This window comes from Argiope bruennichi, chromosome 8, assembly GCF_947563725.1.
Source record: "Argiope bruennichi chromosome 8, qqArgBrue1.1, whole genome shotgun sequence".
Taxonomy (NCBI): domain Eukaryota; kingdom Metazoa; phylum Arthropoda; class Arachnida; order Araneae; family Araneidae; genus Argiope; species Argiope bruennichi.
This window is the reverse complement of record NC_079158.1, coordinates 25,014,812-25,031,860: the sequence shown is the minus strand read 5'-3', so window position 1 is coordinate 25,031,860 and position 17,049 is coordinate 25,014,812. Positions and strand designations below refer to the sequence as shown.

The 17,049-nt window shown below is 31.3% G+C and overlaps 1 protein-coding gene across 2 annotated transcripts; it reads left to right on the top strand.

Moving 5' to 3' along the window:
* The first annotated feature begins 400 nt into the window (after positions 1-400).
* On the top strand, positions 401-15,863 carry LOC129981567 (uncharacterized). 2 transcript variants are annotated; one of them, XR_008785325.1, is made up of 4 exons: positions 401-747; positions 4,519-4,704; positions 12,877-13,110; positions 14,584-15,863. XR_008785325.1 is itself a non-coding variant. In XM_056092463.1 (3 exons), exons 1-3 carry the CDS (start codon positions 11,783-11,785, stop codon positions 14,681-14,683), a joined length of 414 nt encoding a protein of 137 aa, XP_055948438.1. In that variant the 5' UTR covers positions 11,355-11,782; the 3' UTR covers positions 14,684-15,863. The 2 variants fall into 2 exon arrangements, 1 of the variants encoding a protein (XP_055948438.1); XM_056092463.1 differs by lacking the exons at positions 401-747; positions 4,519-4,704 and adding an exon at positions 11,355-11,862.
* Positions 15,864-17,049: the final 1,186 nt, after the last annotated feature.

The window sequence follows — 17,049 nt, the reverse complement described above, 5'->3', positions numbered from 1 at the left end:
TCTGATTAATCAGGTTCATGTTAATGAATTTTATTAGTGATTCGTTCCAACATACCAATTAATAAGTATTATATAATCAACATATGCTGGTTATATACGTTAAATGCATCAATCCCATTTAATTTTGCAGGGCGTGGAATATTACCCAACAGAAAAAAGAGCAGGATGTGGTATCTTATTTACATTGGATAAGATGTTATCAGTAAAAAATAGGCAAATTGTATACAAACGTAATTGTGATTTCCACCAATAGCTTCCTTTATGAATCAGACGATTAACTATCACGTGATCTCGAAAGATCACATGGCTTCTAGTTGCGAGCAGTAAATTCTCCAAGGCAATATGTATTTAAGGCGGTATGCAATTTATCGTTAGAGGATATTATTCTCTTCGTGTAGTTTTGTGTCTCTGATTGCATATAACTTCAAAATGCAGCCAAATTATGTTTGAATTCAACTTGGATTTATTGAGACTTTCCTTAAATACTTGTTAGCTTTCCTGCTGATCTTTCTCATTTGTTTCATACAAATATATGCATACTGAATATTCATTAACGCGCAGAATTTGGATGAAAGCTTTCTGAATCTTCTATCGGTTTAGTTCATTTAAATTCCAACGTAAGTACCTTTTGAAATGTTGGAAATGGCTGCATGCACACTTGTAAGCATAAAGCCTCTGGAAAAATGGCGAATGTTTAATATTTCATTATAATGGACTCAAGAACAGCATATTTTGATTTAATGCTGGGTAAGTTTTGTTATTCTTGTTTATTTAAATGCAGTTACTTTCTAATCTACCACTGAAATATTTCTTTTTGTTGAAGAATTATAATTTTCGACGGAATGTCTACATAAAATTTATATTCTTTCTGAAATAAAAAACAACTGTTGAAATATTTCCCGATAGATTTTAATTTTGGCGTTTCTTTTAATTATATAATTAAACTGCGAACTTTCGCATTTTCTGTTTTACAGTAAATTGCGTGTCGTTGCCTAAATGCAAATTGAATTATATAAATACGTGGAACTTCTATTTAGCAATAAATTCGAAATATTAATTTCCTAATGAGCTTCTCAAAATAGAAGTTTCCCAAAGTTCTGTTTAACAACTGTCTTCAAATGAAGAAAGAACCTAGAATAATTTGAGGTCATTCACTATATTTGTTCTATATAAATATTCTAATATCCGAGGAACGAGATATTTAAATGCTTCAATGTAAATGTTTTATTTAAATGTTACTTGAAAATGATTGGCTACACAAGTTTTCTGAAATGTTTTAAGTAGAGAAATCCTTTAAATATCTAATCTCTTAACCTCACAATTGAGTTTTCTTTAATTTGAAGATACTCTCCGTTATTGGAAAGTATTGTATTAAACGAATTGGTTATTTGTTCAACATTTGGTATGCTTATAGATTACACATGTCTTTGCCATATCAATGAACGCATTATAGGTTTGACAGTTTAATAATGAGAATTTGAGGTACGCATAAAACTTACCCATTGTACATAAATGGGTTGCACAATAAAATTGGTAATAACGTAATCTTGCGGAAATTTTAGAAGCAATTCTGCAGTGATATCTGCAGAAAATTCAAAACTTTTACATAATACATTCTTTTTGTGGTCTTTTAACCCAAACTCCGTGAGTAAAAATCCTGTCAAACAGTAATCGAATATTCTAGAAATTTTTTGGAATGAATTCTTTAATCCCTAAATTGCATGTGGATACATACAATTGCAAGTCGAAAAGCTTGGATTATCCAATAAATTCCTAGAATAAAATTTTTGTGATTTTATGTCCATTAAATTAGATTTAGGAAAACATAAAACCTTAATAAAGGAGGGAAAATTAGAACAGTTGGTATGCATATATTCTGTAACATGTAAAGCTCTCAATTAGTGGTTATTGATTGATATAATTAAGAGACAATATGGACCAATTTAAATTGTGATTATGCATGAGTTGAGATTGCATTGATGCTAATGAGTTTTTAAATATTAATGCGTAATTTACCCCAATAGTTAGCTAATTTCTTCCGCTAAAACATTCATTCGGGCTAATTAAACTTCGAGCCCTTTAAACTAAACTTTTCTGAGGATTAATAAGATAGAAATTGTTAAATTGACCATTTAACAATTTCTATCTTATTAGTCTCTGCTGCTTTACTTCTGCCGTTAAATACTAAAATTATTTGCAAGTCAATAAAAGTGAAAAGATTCTTTGGCTGATGTCAAATTTTCTATATTTTCTATTCTTGACATCTGGAACGAAGAGTCGGATTCGCGATTCTTCAAAATCCGATGTTACTTTGACTTAGTGCGCGGCAAATCCTTTCGTTCGCTTAATGGTGAAGTTTGACGTCCACTTCATGTTTTGAATTGCAGTGTTTGTCGGTAATTAACTTTCGTATAGCTTCGAAAAGGGAAATACTAGTTCTGTTTTGTCAAAGTGATTGAGAGGGGAAAACTAAATATTACTTATACATGCAATTAAATTTAAATTCTTGCTGTTTCATTGATTTGGCAAAATTACTTAAATAATTTCCATTTAGTCATTAAATTTGTAAAATGTTTGAAAAGTACGATAGGCAAAGTATTTTCAATATGTCAAAGGCATTAAAAGTTCAGTTATATCGAACATTAAAAGTTCAGTTCTACTTATTTTAAGAATTTAACTTTAATATGCCAATTTATTTGTAAATTGAATGAAAACATGCAACAGCCTCCTTAATATTTAATACAGCTAGAATTTATAATACAACCTCTATAATGAAAGCTTGGTTCACGTCTTAGTTTCAAGCAAAAATATATATATTTGACAAAGTAATCAGATTCCCTATCTTTAATCTTTATCAACAATTTTCGAACTCGAAACTAGTTTTTGTATTTCAGTTATCATAAGCTTCCACTTTGCCTTAATGTGTAGCTAATTTTGTGCTACTAATTCAATTTCTCGTCATTGTATATAAATTAATAAATATTACACTTGAAGTTTATTTCGTTTTGTATCTGAAATCAAGCCTAACCATTAAATTATTTTGAAAGCGGTTCAAAGTGTTAAATATCTTTATTTTCACTTCTGATTTGCTCTAAACCCTGCAGTACTTTTGTTTGTAGCATTTTTAATGGGTGATCTTGAAAACAAACTCCATATTCTAGATCTATTTTGAACCAACTTTCATATTTTGGCTTTTAACTCTTCCCTTTACGGTTTTTACTACGCAACAAAAATTGTATAAAATTATCAGTTTCATGTTTTTATATAAAATCAGTACTCGTGTCTTTAAAGAGTGATTGAAAAAAGATTATAATTTGGATGGAAATTTTTAACTTTTAAGAATGATTATTTTGACGAAATGAAAATGTTGATCTCTTAGAATGTTAAATCTTAGAAATTGCTTTTGAATCGGAGACAATTTGATGACGATGATCCATTATTCGGATTTCGTGTACCAAACTTTTTAACGTTTTGAACTATTGCATATAATTTCTTAAGGGGAAAACATAACATATTTGGTATTCTTATTTCAGACAGTATAATAATATGAAGCCTAAATGAGTTGCTTAAACTAACCACAAATTGTTTTTAAAAATTTAATTGGAACCTTACAAGTTGAATTCTTGATACTGAATCTAATTAGATGCTCGAATAAAGATATCCGAAGGGATTAATACGCAAATACAATTTTTTCTCTACTATAAAATGCTCCTGTACTCGAATACGCAATTTGTTGTATTGCCATAATTGGTGACTGAACTTTGTCAAAACTAAGGATGAAAAACACGGAGTGAAAAATAAAATGCAATTATGTTGCTCCGAGTTCTCGCTACAAATGCGTATTTCAAATGCTTTCGCAAATGCCCTTTCAGACTTAAGCAAATCAAAAGATCATTATAGATATTAACCATTTTGTTTAGTTTTATTTAAATGGGTTTTAGATCATATGTGCTTAGCTGGTATCTTGTAGCCCAATTTATTCATTTTCTTAGGTGCTAAAATTTTGAAAATTATTGAATTAGGGTAGTCTAGACTATAAAAATACAATTCTAATATTTTCAGAATATAACTGTCAATCTTTACTACCGTATAAGAAAAGGCCACGAGGTCGCGGTGGCCTGATAAGGTATCGGCTTCGAAACCGGCGAGTTTCAGGTTCGAGATCTGATTTCACTGAAGAACCATCGTGTAAGCAGGTTTGGTGCACGTGTTAAATCCGTCGGGGCCAAACCTCCTACCGCTTGTGGTGTAATGAGGGTATTTGGAAAGGGGGTGCCGGCTTAGAAGTCGTCCTCGTCGTCTGGCCACGGTTCAAAATTACGAGATCCGTCCTTAAAGATCCCTAGTGTAGCTTTAAAAAGTATGTTAATAAAACTAAAAACAAAAGACCATCTAGTTAAAAATTGGTTATTTTAACAATTCAATAATTTATAAAAATGAATTGCGAAATAGACAAAACAAACAAACAAAAAAAAACCTTCTAAACAGCAGTTTCTAAAACTTTCTTTTATTTTTCAGGTCCTGTACCTTGCATGCGCACTCATCTAAAATGATGCCCGAGCTAATGTCTGTCTGATATTTCCTTTATCTTTCCAAGCCATGTTGATAAACTTTGTTTGAAGCTTTAGAATTCTATAATGGATGCCAGTGCAAGTCTGTCTGTGATGTACAAGGTTGATACTCGAATCCCAATTGTTGCACATAGTAAGACCTCATATTTCCTGGTATTCGCTGCTTCCTTACTCATTTAATAAGTAAAAGGAAAAATAAATTTAAATGAAATTCATTTACAACAGATCATTTCTAAAAATTGGCAAATTTTTCAAAATTTTAAATAGAGAAAATGGGTTTCGTTCTATAAAGCGAGTAACGAATAATTAAATTCGAAAATAAGAGATTGATCATTAAATTAAATACCTATAATTTAAAGTCCAAGAGGACTTAGCGCGCAATCCAAAACTATACAACTTTCGTGAACTTTTCAAAATGAATTTACGATGCATTTCAATGCAATAAGTCAGTTGAATATAAATCACTAAATTCAAAGAATCTTAAACGCAAACGATTATATATGAAAAATGAATTATTATTGTAATTGAATGAATTAGCATTATGAATTAGTTTGTAATTGCTAATTTTTTAAAAATGTTAATTTGAAAATCTTAATCCGTTTTCTAAAAATCGATAGTTTCAAATTCGGATTGCGTTTTAATATTTGTTAGAATGTAGGATAAAAGTATTATTAATTTTCAAGTGCATGAGTGTTATACCATTTATATTTTTGATTTTCCTCTTTCTTAATGAAGGTATTTTTCAACCTAAAATTAATGTCTTATTTCTATTGAACCTTTGTTCAAATCTATTCAAATTAAATTCTTCTTTGACTACAAATTCCTGATTAGCTCTGTAGGAACTGTTTTTTCTAGACGAGGCTTATACTATTCAAGGTTCCATTCTTCTAGATTCAATTCTCAAGTCCGTGAATCCAACATTTTCTGCGGTTTTTGCGATGTTATGTGATGCACAAAATTTGGATTAGTAATTATCAAAGAGCAAGAATCGGTTAGCATGTATGTAAGATATGTATGCATTTCAAAACGAAAGTACTTTTTCGAAGAATATGAAGACATCTAAATCTAGGCAGATATTAGTGGGATGATATTTTAAAGCAAGATTTTTTCGCAAATGAATCTGTTCGAATACTTGGTAAACTATTACTTTAAAAAATTCTGAAATTTATGTTGGGAACTATCCTTGTTAACTTCTTGACAGGTGAGCTAAATAGAAGTTGATAAAGAAATTCCGAATAATTGTGGTGGTAAGGCAAGTAATATTAATCATGCGCCTTTCTATCGTTCTCCTCAAAGAATGCGATGAAAGCTTTCACGTAAGCTTTACAGATGCTTGCACAATATCGCACACTTGTCAAATTTTAGAATTGTATAAAGAATTGAATATGTATTTAGATCTTCCTTGAGCCAGTTGGGTTCAAAATTTTAAGCAAATTAACAATTTTATCAGAAAATATACCACATATATTGCGTGTTACTCAGTTAAAGCATATACCAACCTCGAGCAGGCAAACAAGATAGTTCTTGGACGGAATTGTATTAGAAATTTAATCGCACCTAATGTAGATGCAACGTCTTCTAATGATAAAATATATCCCCAAATGTTAGGTTATTAAAGTATTGAGTTAAGTTTACTAGCAAAGTACAATTAAAGTCGAAAGGTGTAATTTTAATTTTTTATTAAACTCGCATGCCATGTTTCATTCTATGCCGTTTCATTTTCAAGTTGCGTTCAGAAAAGCTAAGCAATATCAAAGTAGGTGATAATTGGATTCATGGCCGTCTAAATCGGGGGAAATGGAAAAATCCAGCTTCAGTATTTTAACAACTACAGTAAATATAAGTATTTTATTTAAGACATGGGAAAATAAAATAAAATAAAATCCTAATTTTCTTATTAGGATTTATATTGTGTAAAGGGTATCGAAAGAAATTCCGAGATAAGCTATTTTGTTGCAATAAGCAAAATACAAAAATTTAGAACCTTCATTTAGAAGCAGCGTAGTACGGAAAATTAAGGTGTTCTCCGATCGATAGTCAATCATTTGTCATTAAAGCAACTGCATCAATTTTTATATCGATAAATCCTTTCATTTGCAGCAAAATCTCAGTTTCTGCAAGTAAAATTATGACATTTCTCTAAGAATTTTACTCGCACTTTTGTGAAATTCGATTTCAAGACAATTACAAAACCGCTTTAGATGCAGAGAATGATTCTAAATAGCTAGATCCATTTAGAAAGACGCGTTACTTCGGTTAAATTTGATATTTGATAGGTTTATAATTATTTAATGAAATAACTTTTCCTGTGCTCATTGCTGTCTTTAAACTTATTACATTCAAATTGCTTCAATTGTTAGCGCTATAACACTCCAAATAGAAAAACACCACCTTTGACGAATACGGTCAGAGATCTGAATCGCATCTAACCATTGTTATTCAAACTTTCTGGAGAGACAAATTTGGCATAGTTTACGGAAATTGTATTCAGAAGTTATATTCACATACCCGCGGTAAAATAAACTTCTCGTTGATAGGTTCCCCCGAAGTCATGTGAAATTGAATATGAAAAATCGAATGCCAAATTTCACCCATGTCATTGCCTTAGTCATTTTCTGCCAGTGTAGCTGTTTGTAAACAAACGATTTCCTAAATGAATTTTAGAATTAAGGGCCAACTGAAGCGTGGATTCATTAAAATCTCGAGGTCCTATTTTTGACGATCTTCTGTACTTTGTATACGAGTGTGCAAGACTAATGTATATTTTTGTCTTTCTGTAACTTTCGTGAAGCTCAGTTTGAGAGGGAGGGCAATACAAGAGCGATAAATCATTGTCCTTGTACCCATCGATTGCAAATGACATTAAACCTATGCTTTTTATAATGAAAAAATGGTTTAATTTAGAGGGATGCCTTGTATTCTAAGCTGTGAATTGTAAAACTTCTATATTAATATGAAATTAAATTTTCCAAAGTGGAATCGAGGATAAAGAAAGCGAATGTGCAGATACAAAAATGAAATTGTTATGACAATATGCTGCTTTTGTGGCGGAGTGTGGAATGGGTGTGCTTTTGTGGCGGAGTGTGGAATGGGTGTGCTTTTGTGGCGGAGTGTGGAATGGGTGTGCTTTTGTGGCGGAGTGTGGAATGGGTGTGCTTTTGTGGCGGAGTGTGGAATGGGTGTGCTTTTGTGGCGGAGTGTGGAATGGGTGTGCTTTTGTGGCGGAGTGTGGAATGGGTGTGCTTTTGTGGCGGAGTGTGGAATGGGTGTGCTTTTGTGGCGGAGTGTGGAATGGGTGTGCTTTTGTGGCGGAGTGTGGAATGGGTGTGCTTTTGTGGCGGAGTGTGGAATGGGTGTGCTTTTGTGGCGGAGTGTGGAATGGGTGTGCTTTTGTGGCGGAGTGTGGAATGGGTGTGCTTTTGTGGCGGAGTGTGGAATGGGTGTGCTTTTGTGGCGGAGTGTGGAATGGGTGTGCTTTTGTGGCGGAGTGTGGAATGGGTGTGCTTTTGTGGCGGAGTGTGGAATGGGTGTGCTTTTGTGGCGGAGTGTGGAATGGGTGTGCTTTTGTGGCGGAGTGTGGAATGGGTGTGCTTTTGTGGCGGAGTGTGGAATGGGTGTGCTTTTGTGGCGGAGTGTGGAATGGGTGTGCTTTTGTGGCGGAGTGTGGAATGGGTGTGCTTTTGTGGCGGAGTGTGGAATGGGTGTGCTTTTGTGGCGGAGTGTGGAATGGGTGTGCTTTTGTGGCGGAGTGTGGAATGGGTGTGCTTTTGTGGCGGAGTGTGGAATGGGTGTGCTTTTGTGGCGGAGTGTGGAATGGGTGTGCTTTTGTGGCGGAGTGTGGAATGGGTGTGCTTTTGTGGCGGAGTGTGGAATGGGTGTGCTTTTGTGGCGGAGTGTGGAATGGGTGTGCTTTAGCCTGGAGTTAATTACGAAGTACAGAAAGTATGTGATGGTGCAAGAGATGAAATAAAACTAATGAAAAAATAAACTACATAATAAACTAACTTTCTAACGGAAACTAACCTATTGATGAAATGGATCGATTTTGAATCTTGGCACCGTACATCACTTAATTAACACAGATTATATTTGAAAATTAATAAATGGAATTGAGAATTCTGCAAATTCTTAATTTTACTTTCGTTTCTTGAGGAAGTTGCGTGTCATAGCATAAAATGTTTAAAACAGGGTTGTTGAAATTCGTCATATTCTAACCGCTCCGATATTTAATATTATGGTAAGAAATACTACGTTACGTGCACAAAGATTTAATATTTTTAGGATATTCGTAAAAATACGGTTATTTATATTGGATATCATATCTCGGATATTTTATAATTACTTCATGCTCTTAGGGAAATAAAACTAATTAAAACAACTTGAACGGAATCTGCTTAAAGTTTTCAATGAGCAAAAGTTTTGGCATTTTGTTCAATATTAAGTTAATTTGAAAAGCATATATATTCTAAATTATTATACTAAAGAATAATCGGAAATCTTTTTGAATACATCTTGAGGGTTAAAATAATATTCTCCTGATATAAAGTGGTTGTCCTGCTGTCTTGAAATTGAATTTCATCGGAAGGCAAATAATGTTCTTGCAAAAGACGTTTCTATTCTCCTAATTAGGAATATTGAAATTTTACTTTAGTTGAAAGAATCGATCGAAATGAAAAAAGATGCTGTTATTTCAATGACAAAGATTTTGACAAAGCATCGGGAAACAACTCAATTACCTTACTAAACTGTTGCTGTGAATGACTCAACTTGTGTATCATTTAGTGCTTAAATAGTGAATCTAGAATTTTTTTTTAGATTACCTTTGAACAAGATAAAATTTGATGCTCTTTGTTAGGTTTTATTTTTCGTAAATGAAGGTATTGTAATTGCCAAAAAATGAAGTCAAATTTTTAAATCTTATTTTTGACAGTCCGGAGGAGCACAAATGACCTCTAAGGAATCATCTATCCACTTAACCGTTTCTGAACACGATAACTCAAATGTTATTGCGAAGGATGAAACCTGGTACGCTATATTTATACAATTTAATTTTAAATTACCCTTGAACGCTCAGCCCTCCTTCACATAATTCGAGAATGCGTCATATTATATAAACTTGTCATATTTTTTCATTGCAAGATTTGCATTGCATCGCTTTATACGCGATTCAATTATGGGACTGATTCCATCAAACTTTTTGTCTGTTCCTAGATTTGTAAACGCTTTAACTCGATCACATAAAACATATGTATGGTATATTTTCTAATAACTGTACATTTGCATAAAACTTTGGACCTAACCGCCTCAAGGGCTGAATGCCTAAGTGCTGAACTATATTCAATTCTCTAAATTGTGCTGAAAGAGGGACACAATCGAGCTATATTGTGCAAGCATCCAAAAAATTTAGAGAATTTTCTCCTGTTATTCTATGTAAAGTATGTCGAGAATGTCGATAAAAATGCATATAATTGAACAATTAATTGCCTGACTATCATAATTATTCAGAATACCTTCAGTTTCTTCTGTTTAGTTCACCTGTGGAAAGAATGTAGAATTTACTTAGCTTTATTAGAAATTAACCAATTATTTTTAGAATTCGACAACGAGAATACAGTGTCATCGCAAAATGAACATTCTAATCGATTCTCCTGAGAAATTTTCCCATTAAAATTGCAATCCGTAATAACATCCAAGGCTCTTTATGCTTTTTCATATTCTTGGAAAATGCATAAATAACTATCTAACCAATACTTCTTCTTTTCGATAATTGCTATTGACAACTTTGTACATTACATGTCATTTTAGAAACCACAGCAAATATTGGCCTAACAAACCCCTAGCGTAAATTAGGAGACTAGAATTTCGTGAAATATTTGATACCGGCATATAGCGTTAAGTAAGAAAATAACAAATGCTCATGCATATAATGAATTTAAAATAGTATTTTTATAGCCCGAGGGAATAAGGTTTAGAATACATTTGAAATAACTGAACTTAGGCGAATTTAGAAAAGAAATCCCGATATTTAAAATGTCTGTAGTTGCCAAATCTATATAATTTTATCGACTTCTACTGATATAATTGATAAAACGATTATATTTTTAATTCATTAGTAAACTGTCGACTATCGTACTTATAATATAGAAATCATTTTTAGACATTAAGGAATGTTAATGAAATGCAGTATTTCAAATTATGCATTTATTTTCAAAATTCGTTTCGAAGACAATGATGTAATTCAGTTTGAGGGAAATATTTTTATGGTCAATCTCTTATATAGGGTATGACTATTTTTTACACGTGAATAAAGAAAATCGAGGCCCTTTTTGTATAAAAAGTTTAACTGTTTAAACAGACTAGGAAATTGTAATTCAGTTCTGTAAATGAGTAAGGAAGAAGTGCGATATTCTTCAGGGCATAGGTGATTAGAGCACGAACACTCACAAGATAACTTGGTGAAATATTGTAGAAAGGAGACCATGGCAAAAGTTTATTGTGCTATTCAAAAAAATTTTTAATTAAGTCTGCCAGCATTATAAGTACTGAAATCAAAGCAATTGAAGAGAAAGTATGAAATTCTGAAATGCTTTTGTTGGATTAATTTTCAAGAATTTGGCGACTTGCTGCTATAAATCTGAACTTGGAATCTAATGAATAATCATGATGGCGAAGACAATAGAATGTTTTTACTACAATTGCTAGAATATTTGATAAAAATGATCTACCGATTGTGTGCGATTTTTTCCCCTTTTCTGTTTCACGAAATCGGTATCCAAAAGATTGCAATGTGTTTCGCAGTTTGAACTGCTGTTTGATAACAGGAAACTAAACATAAATCGGTCACCTATATTGACGAATGTTTTTATTTCTGCGAGACTTGATTCTGGATGCTTGTTTCTTCATATTCTACAGATAAACGTTTTTTAGTACCGATTATTCTACATTTTAGATTTTATCGCCGACGTCAAGTTTATCGTAGGCTACCCGGCATGTAAATTTGGATATAGTAACGCAGCAGTAATCCGATACGACTACTAAATGGTGCAGACTGAAAGTATGTTTCTTTTGTCACTCATTAAAAATGTGCGGAAACTCGCCCTCAGTTTCAACATCGATTATCCTCTAAGATGACTGCATTCTCAAATATGAAATAAAAGACCCTAATGAAAAGGAACTGGACTTGATGGCATTGGATTTTTGGAAAGACGCTAATGATCTTGCTTCATTGCTTAACACCAGCTATTACGTACAGGCATAAGAATTGCTGTCATAGTCAACAGAAACTTGCAAGGTAAGTGCAGCATAGAAAATCCGAAATATTAGAAAATTGTTCGATTAAAAAAAAAATTGTAATAACAAATTACAATACCTTAATACCATTAAGTTTCTTCTTTAAATTCAAAAAATTTTAATTTTTACATTTAGGGTGTTGATATATGACAACATTCTAATGGCAAATTTCCGACGAGGTAGTTAAGGCCACAGGAAAACCAATTAATGTCAGCGTAACTACCAAATTGTTAAATTCAAATTCTATGAATTGTAAAATAATACTCGGATTAGCAGTTTAGATTCCTACTAGCTTTATTACATTAATCTAGTGAATAGAGTATTGATAAATCGCCAAGCTTAATATGATTGAATTGTGGTAATAAAAGTTCATATATATATATTTTCGCAAAGTGAATTAAAAAAATTGCAAGTAAATCATTAAAATGTCGATTAATTTTAAAGTATTGAAATGGGAAAATAAACTAGAAAGAGTTCAATAATATGCCATGCCTTGGGCCGCGATTTACCCAAATCCGCTTCTGGCCTTTCCAATAACTAATTGTTTTAATACCGTGTATTTCAAGGTTTTGATGCGTTCGCTTATTCCCTAATTTTCCTTTCAAAATTTCCATCAAATTTTAAAGTTTGGTTAATGAATTCATTTTTTAGTAGTTGCTTACCGGAAGTGAACTTAATGAAATTTAAATGTCTTTTAAACTAATTTTTTTAAAAGATCAAGTGTTTTGAATGCATCAAATGGCTCTTCATGAAAATTACATTATATTTCAATAAATATTATAAAATTTATTTAAGGATATTTAACTCAAAATTTTATTTAACTTTCTACATAATTAGCACTAGTTTACCCGAATAACTTGACAGTTTCAAGTAGAAATAAGTCCATGTATACTGAAAATGTAATCAAATTATTTTGGGTTGATTTATTAATTTTTGATTGTTTTTTTAATGCAATAATCATTCTTCCGACTTATATTTGTTGGATTCATGAATTTAACAAGTGATTTTCTTTCAGATGCTATTTCCATTCATTGGCTATAATTTTTAGTCCTACTTCCAAGACGATTGTGTTAATTCATCAAGCTACTTCGCAAATTGAAAGACAAACAAGAATAATGCAAGCCAAGGTATGCAGAAAATCTAGAGCTTGTTCAACTTGGCATCGCATATTTTTTAAGAATATCTTGATTCTCAAGGGCAAAATGAAGAATGAGTTTATCTTCAGGAAATTTAATTTTAAAATCAATAGGTATGCTAGATTTTTCTTGACATTTTTCGGAACTTTTAAAGCTGGAATAGTTGTAATATTACTATAGGATTTTACTATATTAGTATTGTAAAAGTGATTCTTTCGAAATGCTGTATATTAACACTCTCGAAAGAATTGCATTAACATTCTCTAGGGTGTATTGGTTTTTGAAGCAGAATATTAGTTGTAAATATCCTGAATTCAAAATGCATTCCTGATGATTCGTCGTCATTTTTTTTTAATTCAAAACTTGGTGGACATTTTTTACATAAACGATGTATTGTGTTTGTATTTTTATATTGTTTTCACTCATGTCCAACTTAATGGCCCCACAAATTTCAAATAAGCAACTTTATTAAATAATCGTAATAGTTTAAAGTCTAGGTCACATCAGCGGTTTTAGTTGCAAGATTAAAACATTGCTTACGCAGCTCTCGGTAATTAAAAATGCACATCTAATAAAAATTGCCGTGATGTTTACCAAAATATGGCTCATCCACAACTCGTAGGTCCACAAGATAACATCCACAATTCATAGGCAAGTCTAAGATTTCACTGAACTTTTCTCTGTAGTAAATTGTCTTGAACGTTCTTTAAGTAGATTGTTTTTGCTATTGCACATATCGATCGTAAATTATTTGCCCGCACAAGATTTTGGATAACGTATTTATCCTTTGTTGAAAAATCTTAAGTAGCATCGGATTTTCTGAATAGTTATTTTTGCAGTAAATCATTACAAATCAATGTCTTTAATTTGAATTTCAACAGATTTCAAGTCAAACTGCAATTGTAAGTCATGCTTCATTTTTAAAATGCAATTGATGCAATATCCTATATATTTATACTACTCAATGGCCTGTTTTTTGACGTTCCAACTTTAAAATATTGTAGGTTAGAGAATGTTAAAATTCTTTTAATTTCTTAATGACAAATTTTGAGAAATTTTTCCTTTGTTTTCACGAATATGTGATCTTAACTGTAGATCCATCTCATTATTAAATGCATTTGGAAACCAATTTCAACTTGGATGCACATTTAGGAGTCCTATAAAATTCCTCGAAAAGATTTTTCACAAATATTCAAATATTTTAAAGTACATGAAAGATTTATAGATGAATGTGGCAAAACAGTCCACTGTACTCCTCAGCGACGGTTTCACAAAGTATCCGATACCTAATAGGAATCGGGAAAAGAATTAGGTCGAAAATTCAGTTAGAAGATAGAAGATGAAACATCTGTAAACAGTGCTCCGGCAAACGATTTAAAACGATGGAGGGCAAACATTAATTCTGTGATAACCGCTTGTTGTTGCACAATTTAAGTGATTTTGTATGAAAAACTTATCTACCATAATAACACATTTTTGCAGTATAAGTTATTAATTCTGACACATCATTGTATAAACCCACAAGTAAAACATTCATTCTGTTTATATTTGCATTCATGATTATGATAAGCTACTTGCTCTTTCAGATATTTCTGTGCTCAATCCCAGATGGAATGCAAAACTGTCGACAATAATTCTATCCTGACATTCAAATTGATCTACAAATTGCAAGACATCAAAAGATAACTGCAGGCCACAGATATCCATAAGACAGCTTGAAGAATTTGGATGTTCAGCTTCTCATCACATCTTTTAAACGTCTAGATTCTCAAGAGCAAACCGAAGAATGAAATTTCCGTGAAGCAACTCGATTCTGAAACCTATAGGTTGGTAAATTATTCTTGACAGTTACCAGAACCTTGAAGTTGAAGTAATTCTGCAGAACTATCCTTTGTAGATCTTTATTGTATTTATCTTGCAAAAATTGTGTTCGAAATTTTACATGAAATAACTATATTAACACTATAAGGTAATGCTGGTTTTTGTTATAGGGTACATAATTGCCTTTATCCTGAATTCAAAATGCACTTCTATTTATCATTCATCATCGATTTGAAGTTTTTCAAAACTTAGTTTTATTTTCATCAATTGCAGAACAGACCTGCTGTGTTCGTATCTTTTGATATCGCTTATGCTTGTTTAAATTGCCCCACAAATTGTAAATATCAAACATAACTTGAAGGTTTGACTCAATTTTATTATCAGATTTGCTTACCAGATTCAACCATTGCCTATATAGTCTTCAGTTAATAAGACAAATCCCATAAAAAAAACTTAAACCATAATTAACGAAATAGCATTATCAATCGTAGAAGATTCCTAAATTTCAGAGCTTTAATTGGTAATCCATAAGCATATTTCTTTTATCGTACACATGGATCAATTAACTTCACCCGAGAGGTTTGAGTAGTTATTATAATGCATTGATTACTGAATCTTAATATTGGATTTTCTGCAAACTTTGTGTGGTCAACTTTGCGATTAATATAATAAAAGAAACTATTTTTCAAAGATTTAATTTCAAATGAAATTAGTATTCAATTAAAATCCTATGGTACATCATGTTAAATTTTATAAATGTTAATCTTAATTGACAAATTAATTGATCTAGAAATTGACATTTTTACTATTTCGCCTCTTTAGCTTTTTCTCGTGTTCTACATTCCTCGGTTTTCTTTCGACTTTGTTTGAGAAGCTATTGTAATTTGTGAATCGCCTTTTACGAATGTGTAGATTTTAAGCAAAAATCCATGAAACATTTCATGGCTTTAAAATACGAATTTCAATTCGTTTTTGTGATGGTAGTCATAAACTTTTCTATATATCCAAATACATGTAGAAAATATAATACTTCGCAAAAATTTAATATTCTCCATTTCTCATGTAATACAAGTTGCTAAAATTTTTACAATTCTAGCATAAAAGTAACTAAATTTTTAATCATAAGAATTAGAAAATTCATGTTAATCTCTAAATATGTACAATTTTATGAATGTTTAATATTTTAATTGTACATATTAGATTTCTGTTGGTATGTTGTATTTCTAAGTTTTTCTTCTGGAATTATGTTATAGTCTCAACTTTAGATTGATTGCAAGACTAGAAATGTTACATTAATAATTACTTAATTTAAATGTAAAAACATTTAAGTTATCTTTAAACTCGCTGTATTTGTTTTCTTTCTTTCTCGCTATTGCATCCATTTCAAATCAATGTTTTAATTTTTTTTTTTAATTTAACTTCTAAAATTCTAAATTTTAAATCCTGAATATTTTGGTATTTTCTTGAAGTATTTAAGCGTGTTTTTGCATTTGCTAAGTTTTAAATAAAATCGCATTTTCTTGTTTCCTGTCGCGGGATGACCGATTGGCTGAGCGCGCCAGCTAATCGGAAATCTTTATTTTAGGAAACTATTGATTGCCATGCCTGATCACCATGGTGATCAATGATTCTTAGGAAAATCGGAAGCTAATAATTAAATTAGCTGACTTAATATTTAAAAATATCTATTTGTAGACAGGCGGCTTTTTTTTGCAAAGGAAACGTTAAATGGATGCGATAAAATAAGATTGTAATTTAAATCTTTTCCATTTCATCTTGTGTAAAAAAACCTTTAAATTCTCAATTAGTACTATCCTCCTAAATGGTAAATATTAAAGTTTAGGCTATAAAATTTTATTAAACATTGTTATAATTTTAATTTATTAAAAATTACATTTAATATAAAGTTCTTAAACTCCTTGCAAAAGAAAAAAAAACCCGTGGAATCTATTCAATAAATGTCTTGTGTATAATTTATTAATATTGTAAGATTTAAACTTCGTTTAAATTTAGTTTTAATTCAATTTCATTGTCTTAAGAAATTTTTGATTGCAATAACCCCTTGAACTGAAAACAGATTACTCTTGTATTGAAACACGATTTTTGATATTTAAATCTGCAAGTTAAAGTAAAAATGAATGATCTTTGTTTTTCAACTGTCATTTATATTCTTATATAAATTGAAATACTACTTCTCGAAATATATTAACGATTTAGGAGTTTAAGCAAAC